Here is an 8,916-nt window from a genome sequence, read left to right as displayed (position 1 = left end):
CAAAATTACATCGACTAATTCCCCCCCAAAAAATACAAATAAGTAATGCAAGCTAAAAGCAAAATGCTCAGGTCTTCAGAGGTTAACTAACAGGTTGACCAGGCGTATTAGAGCAGGGAAATTATATGGACTCTGGCAGTCTGGAGCAAGTTGTGTTCACACATCTGCCATCATTTGCTTCCACCTGCTGGCATTAATCAGATACATCAATGTGCAGTCTTTTTAAGGCCTGCTCTGTGCAACAGCACCCCTCTCTGGCAAATCAAACAAAGCACTGAATCTGAATAAGATACATGCAGATTCCGAAAGAAATTACTTAAGCTATATAATAACCCATATTCTTTACAACTATGTTTGTAACATTCTTTGATTTTAAGGTCCAGGTTTTTTTTTTCATAGTACCACCAATAGTTGTAAAGTGTGTTTAGATTCAAATAATACTGTAACTGGTCTCAGCCCTGATCTGCATGAAACTGGAAATGAATATGGAGTCAACCCCCTTGATATTGTTGAACTGATAAGTTTATAGTATGTAAACTAAATGTAAATCAATGTAAACTCACTTACTTACTCTCACAATCTATAATGCTTTATCCTGTATACAGGGTCTTGTGGGGGCTGGGAGCCTATCCCAGGAGACTTAGGGCATGAGGTGTGGTACATCCTCACATGCTCATTCACACACTACAGGCAATTTACCCTATTTGCACATCTTTGAACTGTAGAAGAAAACTGAAGCACCTGGAGGAAACCCACCAAGCATGGGGAGAACATGCAAAGCCCATGCACTCAAATGAAAAATCTACCCTCAGCTGTATCGGCTAAACCTAGCTACTGGTTATAAAAACAACAAGACAGAAGGTGTGAACACAGTAAGTGTAAATACTAAGTAATGAGTAATGAGTAAGATATTAAATTTAAAAAATGTTTTGTAAGGTATCTTATTCTTTGGATAAAATGTAGTACCTTATTCTGGCACTATATAAAAACAATCAAAAACTTTGTAATTTTTTTTATACAATACTGTACTTTACTGCGCGGTAGTTTATAAAAGCTATAAACATTACAGTCACCAAATGTGGACTGTCAATCCATAATATCATTAATAAACCAAGGTGCCCAGTTGCATGGTGCTCTTGCCCCAACCAGGCTAAAAAGTAGCACGTAATGCAACTAGTAAAGTTTGACAAGCTATTTATGTACATTAATCCAAGCTGGGGGAAATAAGCAAAAACTTAAATTTAGTTGGATAAATGACCTTATGTACACTACCTGCCCTCTTTATCATATTCTGAAAATGTGTATGTGTACCTTTGAAAAAAATCCTTGACTGAACTGTGTTTTCCCCATCCTGATTTATTCCTTTTTTGAGCATCTATTCAAGCTAATTAATATGCCTCATACAAATAGTTCCAACAGGCAAGACCACATTGAGGGTTAATTTGCATAGTGCAGCAGATAGCACAATTTGTAAAAAAAAAAAAAAAAAAAAATATATATATATATATATATATAGCAGTGCAACAGTGCTATGATGTGTTTCTTTGTATAAAAAAGAAGAAGAAAAAGAAGAAGCAGTAAGCAATTTAGGTGATTTGAAGCAAACATGTTTTTCCCCCTTTTAATCCTTCATTAAGTAGAATTCCCATTTAACACTGAAGACAACATTCAATCCAGAATAAAAATTTACACAAATATTCTGCATTAGATTCCATACTTGAAATGTTATGCATTTTTTGAATAACGATTTCCTTAATTCTTTTAAACAGTGATCTGGGAGAGATAATTCCTTGCCTTAGTTCACCTTTGCAACTGAAAGCAACATTTGCAGAACCCATCATGCCCGCCAGAAAGAACTTTCATTTTGAATAGTGCTTAACTAACGAAAGTGAAATTGTCTAGGCTTCAGTATGTTCCTCTTTTATAGTCTTGTTTGCCATCATTTTGTACCAACACACGTGTCCAACACATTATTAAAACCTGGAGTGATAGTGCTGAACTCTCAGTTTCAAACAAGAAATGGTCCGAAAAAAAAAAAATCATGACTACAGATCACTTAAACACTTAGTGAGGTCACATCATAAAAAAAATTCAACAGTAGGAGTCACAGCTATGTTTAATAATAACAGTACAAACGTTTTCACACACAGTGTGATGAGAACTCACAGGACTCACAGGATTAAGACTAAACAGCTGTGTGGCCATAAGAGAACCATTTGTTAGTGAGCTTTGCTAGGCAGCATAAAGATTAGACTTTGGAGCAATGGAAAAATTTTATGTGGTCTGATGAGTTCAGATTGACCGTATTCCAGAGCGATTGGTATGTCAGGTAAAAAAAGAAGGGCATGAAGTTATGCATGCATACTGGACACTGTACATATACATTTACATAGGCATTTGGCAGATGCTCTTACCCAGAGTGAGTTACAAAAAGTGCTTAGTTTCCGTCATTGGATAGACACTTACACTGGGCTACTAGGTTACTAACTTACTCCCAGTCAAACACAGTTGGGAAGGGGATTTATTTTTATTTAATTTTTTAATGGCTTTAGTCCAAGTACAAGTCTCCGGAGGCAGTATTATGATCTGGGGTTCCTTCAGTTGTACGGAATGACCCCGTTATCTTATCAATACTTTTTTTCTTCCTTGACGACATGAGCATATTCCAGGACCCATCAAATTATTAAAAAGCTTTCACACATGAATGGGCCACAACGTCTCCCACCATAATCCAAACTAAAGGCAGTTAAACAAAACCTTAGTTTTTTTTTTTGGGCCATGTTCAAACCAGGTTAAAATAATCAGATCATGGCAGCACTGGTAAGGTTACTGAGAGAACGTACACTTCCTGTATGTCGACTCTTTCTTCGCACACTTCTCAGATAGTTCCGGTACAGGATCACACTTATCACTCGGTCCTGAAACTGCTTAGAAACAATATAGTACAGTATAATGTCCAGCACTGTACTCATGTTCATCAGGAAGGTTGTGAATGCACCCCAGGTGCTATAGTCCTGTTCACTGTTCTCAAACAGCAGAAGAACAAAGCAGACATGGAAAGGAACGAAGCACACCAGCACCTGCATGATTAATGTGATGATGATACGGATGGATTTTTGCTTCACATTGGGCTTGAGCTTGGATGTGCGTCCATGAATCAGGTTGTCCACAATGATGATATAACAGCCCACCATAATAAGCATGGGCAATAAGAAAAAGAACGCTAGACGAGCATAATGGACAGAGTTGTCACGGCTCAGGTAGACGATGTCTTGCATTTTCAGGCAGGTGGTATGGTTTGAAAATTTGTCTGGATCTTCCTCCAGGAAAAGAAGTGATGCTGCACCACCAAGGGTCATGACCCAGACCCCGACACATGACAGCAGGGCCTTGTGTACGTTCTTTAGCTCTTTGCTATGCCGTGGCTGAACTATGGCTACGTAGCGGTCAGCACTAATGAGGGCAAAGAGCCAGAGAGCCAGACTTGGGTAGAGAATGGTGAGTGCAGCATTGATTCTGCAGAACATATCACCAAATGGCCAGTAGTCCCCATGATAGTAGGCCATTCTAAAGGGAAGCAAGACAATGAAGATGAGGTCCACCACAGCCACATTGATCATGTAGATGGTGACAGAACTCCTTTTTTTTGTAGTTAGAGCAAAGACCCAGATAGCTGTGAGATTGACCACCAAGCCTACAGAGAATATGATACTGTAGAACACCAGGCTGACTGTTTTGAATACTGGTGGGAGACCCGAAGATGTGTTCTGGTCCATGATGAATTACCTGATATGAAAAATAATAAGCACAAAGAATATTAATGTAGGTTCTAGACTTAAAGCATAAAACTGACAGAAGACTGGACAGTACAGTGAAGTGACTCTTAAAATGTAAAAGACTGTAAAAAAGTTTTAAAGGTAGTCATACATCCATGAATGATGATCTCAACCAAGGTGGCTTAGAACCCACTTCAATCATTCTCATGGAATTGAAAGCATGATCCTTGAAAATTGGCAGATAACTTATTGCCAGCTAGTGGATGAGACGCATCTGTCTGTGGGAACTGCAATCATTGTATCATTCTACTGCACATTACAGGAACTGGGCATTGAGTTATTGTCACATCTCAGTTTCAGACATGAAGTAAGCAGTCTGATCATGGCTTGGTTGTAGTGAGAAAACTTTCTACCTTGATAGTATTCAAGCAATAGTGAAATGCTGGGATAAGTCCATTAGTGTAGCAGGGGAAATAAAGGTAGTTTTTACTCTCATAACTGGGTTTTCTTATTTCTTATTGTGCACAAAAAAGGCCCAATTTGACTTGATCGCCCCTTGTATGTTTTTCACTACCCAAAATTCTTCACTTTCTTGGTCACAATTTACTTAATTTTTTTTTTTTTGCAATATTAAGAGTAGACAACCATATGTATACATAGTTATACTTATTACAGTACATATTATTTTTTTAATTATTGTTATCTATCTATCTATCTATCTATCTATCTATCTATCTATCTATCTATCTATCTATCTATCTATCTATCTATGAGTCTGACTGTGCAGAATCATTTTAATTCAGGGGTCAACCTGTTGGCCACAAAATAATAGCCGGACATTCTCCTTCAGGATTTTCTAGTACAGAGCAGAATTCTTTGGTCCATTAATGAATAAATGAATGATAACAAGACATTCAGGTTCTGCAGCCCCAGATCATCACACTACCACCACTATGTTTAACATGTTTGATGCTGTATGATGTTCTTTTTAGAAAATGCTGTAGTTGTTTTACGCCAGATGTAACAGGACACACACATTCCAAAACGTTCAACTTTTTGTCTTATCAGTCCACACAATTTTGCCCAGTCTCTTTCTTATTGTTGGATCATGACCACTGTCCGTAAGTGAGGCAAGTGACTCCTGCAGTTCTTTTTGTGCTCTTTTATGAGCTCCTTAGTGAGTTGCTGTTGTGCTCTTAAAGTAATTTTTGCAGGCCCGTCACGCCTGGAAAGGTTAAACTTTGTTCTCAATTTTCTCACTTTGTGGATGGCTCTAAATGTGGTTCACTGGAGTCCCAAAGCCTTAAAAATGGCTTGGTAACCCTTACCAGATGGATAGATAGCAATTACTATGTTATCGCTCAGTTCTTGAACTTCTTTAGATTGTGTTTTTATTATTATTATTATTATTATTATTATTATTATTATTATATTTTTTAAACTCTTTCCAAAAATCACAGTTCGTACATGATTTAGCAAGTATGGCTATTAATTTTTCACATAGGGCAAGGTACTGTAGGTTCAGAGAGTTTTTTTTAACTTAATAAATCATTTAAAAACTGCATTTTGTATTTATAATTTACAAATTATCTTTTCATTAGTTTGATGATCTCAATCATTTAAGTGTGACAAATATACAAAAAAACGGAAGTCATTTTTTTACGACACATACTTGCTCAAGTATCTGTGATCTATTCTTGATGTATCTGTATATAGTAATTCTATCAAATGTCACACATTAACTTCTCCAGCAAGAGTTCAAAAAAAGATAAAAACTGTTGTTCATGTTATTTTTAATTTTCCTAATTATTTTTCATTTTTGTTTTGTTACTATTTTATCTTTTTACTTAGTTTCATTTGTTTTTACTTGCTAATGGTGTGGTATTCCATGTTGTCATTTCCTGACATCACATTTAAACCCCTGATTCCCCCACATGGAGAAATCATTACTCATTAACAGTGGAAGAATGGAAATTATAACAAAGTGTAATTAAAATAACTGAGCCCTTAGTGTAATTAATCATGGTAATATATGTGATAATCAACAGACACTGAAAGAAAAATAAAGAATATAACATTTAAATGTTGAAGTGAAACCTTTTTTTTTTTTTAGGTTTGTATGTCTAACAGGAAGCTCTAAGAGCATGCTCTGTAACACTGACACCAATACTGCTTGTTAATTTTTCGCTTTAGGACTGCTTGCCTTTTCATTTATTTATTTTATTATTTATTTATTTATTATTTAATTTTTTTAAATGTCTCCCACATATTTATGAATAATAATGAATTAATAGCAACCACATGAAGTGGTTATATTTACAGTTACCCTTAGAAGGAACATACTGTATGTATATCTTTCTAGAGTAATATAAATGGGTTGTAAATGTCAGTTTGGTATATAATTACAAATAATTACACAATGTTTTCTTATTTATCAAATGAAAAGTATACATACCGCAGTGATCTACATCATTGTGTGCTCGAAGGGTAACTGCTTCTGGCTCATGTACAGACTTGTGATGTGGTGTAAAACCTTCTCATATCAAGCTTTGCTCAAATAGCTTACAGGAAGTCGCGTTGTTAATGACTTCATTTAAAGAAATCTTTTTTTGGCCAGCTCCTTCCTGTATTGTGTTTACTGGTGGAGCAAGTGCACGCCCTCTTATTGTGGTTTGCTCTTGCTGCTTACATTTCATTGTGTACAAGTAGTGTGGTTTTTTGATGTCTTGCTAGATTTTTGCACCAAATTGTTTGTGAGTCTCATGTCTATGTTCTAGGTGCTCTTAGTTGCTCGTGCATTTCAGTACCTTGGTATCTTGTCATTTGCATTTTTAAACCCTGTTTTGCTGAATGTTGTTATTATTATTATTATTATTATTATAAATTTATTGAGTAGGTTATTAGAAACACCATAAAAAATGGTCCATGTCGATATTATTGCATTGTGCAATTCCTGCAGATTTGTTATTGTAGATGTGCGTGCTTTAAAGATATTAGAAAGGATTCAGGATTGGAATCAGAAGCAAGAACTGGGATGTACACTACTGCTCAAAAGTTTGGAATTATTTTCTAATTTCTAACTTTCTAACTTCATGGCTGTTCCTGTTTTTATTTCTTTCTACATTATAAAGCAATGCTGAAGACATCCAAAACATGCAGTAATCTCCTTTAAACAGTTAATGTTTAGATGTATCTGAAACTCATGATCTGTAAAGGCTTCATAAAGGATGTAATCCAAGGTTGCTGTTAACTGGTGATTTTTGAGGCTGGTACAGGAACTTTAAATGAACTTCTCCTCTGCAGGAGAAGTGAGTTTTGGTCTTGCCTTCCTGGGATGGTCTTTATGAGATCCAGTTTCATCATGGTGCTTTGTGGGTTTTGCAAATGCAATTGACAATATTATTTTGCAAGAACTGTTCCAGAAAGGCTGACCTCTTTGAAAGTCATTCCAAACTTTTGAGCAGTAGTGTACATAGAACTCATTGTCATTTTCATGAAACAACAATACTCAAATAGGCTATGGCATGTATGGGCCCAAAGAGTGCCAAGAAAACCACCAGCCTAGACTGTCAACATAAAGATTTTCCCCATTCTGATGGTGAATGTGGACTGATTATACAATTGCATGGAAGACTTGGTCTGACTGCTGATTCAGCAATAGATGTAACAAATTTTATGTAATCGATTTGTAACTAAACTTTTTTGACTTGTTGTATTATTCTCCAGTTTCTGAACAGTTGAGTTTGCAACAACTTATTTTATTAAGCCAAACAGCAAGACAGTATATCAACTTCTTCCATGTGCTCCTCTCACACCGTGTCACACTCTCCCCTGTCCCCCGGGAAAACCAGGGCAGGTAACTCGTTAGTTTCTTTTAACATAAGCAACACAATGAACAAATCAAATGTCACACATGCGAGGATACAGACAAAATAATAATGTGCTGTAAATAATAATTAAATAATATTCCATTCAAAATTAATATATTATTATATAAAGAAAAATAATAAACTACATTATGATGTGCAGTACACCCATAATAAATAAAAAATCTATTCAGTAAACTTAATAGAATAAAAAAATATAGTGTATGCAATAACTAAGGTTACACATATATGAGGAAGTAATTCAAATTTATTTTTTATATCAGTTACTTCAGATCAAGTAATCAAGTAACAAAAGCACTGTTCAATTCATTTTGTTTATGGCTAATGTGTGAGCTAGGTGGTACGGAAACATAGTGGTTAGCACTGTGGCCTTGCACCTCCATGGTTGAATGTTTGAATTCCGCCTCCTGTCTGTGTGCATGGAGTTTCCATGAACTGCATGTGCTTAATAGGTTTCCACCAGGTACTGTACTTCAGACAAGCAGATTAGGTTAATTCGTGTTTCCAAATTGCCCGTGTGTGTGTGTGTGTGTGTGTGTGTGTGTGTGTGTGTGTGTGTGTGTGTGTAAGCGTGCCCTGCGATAGATTGGCACACTGTCCAGGGTGTACCCCTTCTCATGCCCAAAGTCTCCTGAAATAGGCTCCAGCCTCTCTGCAATCTTATATAGAAGATGAATTAAATAATAAATAATGCAAACTACAAAACTAAGTAGCTTCTAACTAACAAACTAAAGCCCAAATCCATCTCTAACAAATGAACACCACTTGGTGTTTGGAGCAAGGGATTCTAACTTGTACTATACATAGTGCACTAGCATTCCACCTAACAAAATTTAGATTCAACCATGAAACTTAGAAGTTAGCTGATATTCTGAAGTGGTAAAGGTAGTCACATAAGTATCTCAGGACCAGTGTTGGGGGAAATTACTTTTTAAAGTTATTAATTACATTACAAAATTACTGTCTTTAAAAAGTAATCAGTTACATTATGGCGTTACTTTCTGATAAAAGTAGGTAGTTAGAGTACTTTTTCCATTGCAGAAAATGAGAACTCCTTTGTGATTCCTCATGCATGTTGTTTTAGTCAAGAACTTTATAATTATTCTAACATCATCAGTCAGCGAAGTTTGGCCCATAATCTGTTAACTACTAATACCCCTATCTCACCTATGTGGTTTCATGTGGTGGCCGTGAGTACGGTTTATCATGACCTTGCAGAACTTTGCAGAACGACGGGCGGTCACTAACTGCTT

The 8,916-nt window shown here is 36.1% G+C and overlaps 1 protein-coding gene across 1 annotated transcript; it reads right to left on the bottom strand.

Annotated features, from left to right (window-relative positions):
* Positions 1-1,591: 1,591 nt before the first annotated feature.
* Positions 1,592-6,352, bottom strand: gpr18 (G protein-coupled receptor 18). The gene is made up of 2 exons (XM_053495894.1): positions 6,232-6,352; positions 1,592-3,786 (listed from the first exon to the last, which is right to left on the bottom strand). Exon 2 carries the CDS (start codon positions 3,774-3,776, stop codon positions 2,802-2,804), a length of 975 nt encoding a protein of 324 aa, XP_053351869.1. The 5' UTR covers positions 3,777-3,786; positions 6,232-6,352; the 3' UTR covers positions 1,592-2,801.
* Positions 6,353-8,916: the final 2,564 nt, after the last annotated feature.

Source organism: Clarias gariepinus, chromosome 5 (genome assembly GCF_024256425.1).
Source record: "Clarias gariepinus isolate MV-2021 ecotype Netherlands chromosome 5, CGAR_prim_01v2, whole genome shotgun sequence".
NCBI classification, from domain to species: Eukaryota; Metazoa; Chordata; class Actinopteri; order Siluriformes; family Clariidae; genus Clarias; species Clarias gariepinus.
The sequence above is the reverse complement of the archived record's forward strand: the minus strand, read 5'-3'. Positions and strand labels throughout refer to the sequence as shown.

Excerpts from the sequence above, each read along its gene's own strand:
- gpr18 (XM_053495894.1), bottom strand. The coding sequence starts at position 3,776 with ATGGACCAGAACACATCTTCGGGTCTCCCACCAGTATTCAAAACAGTC.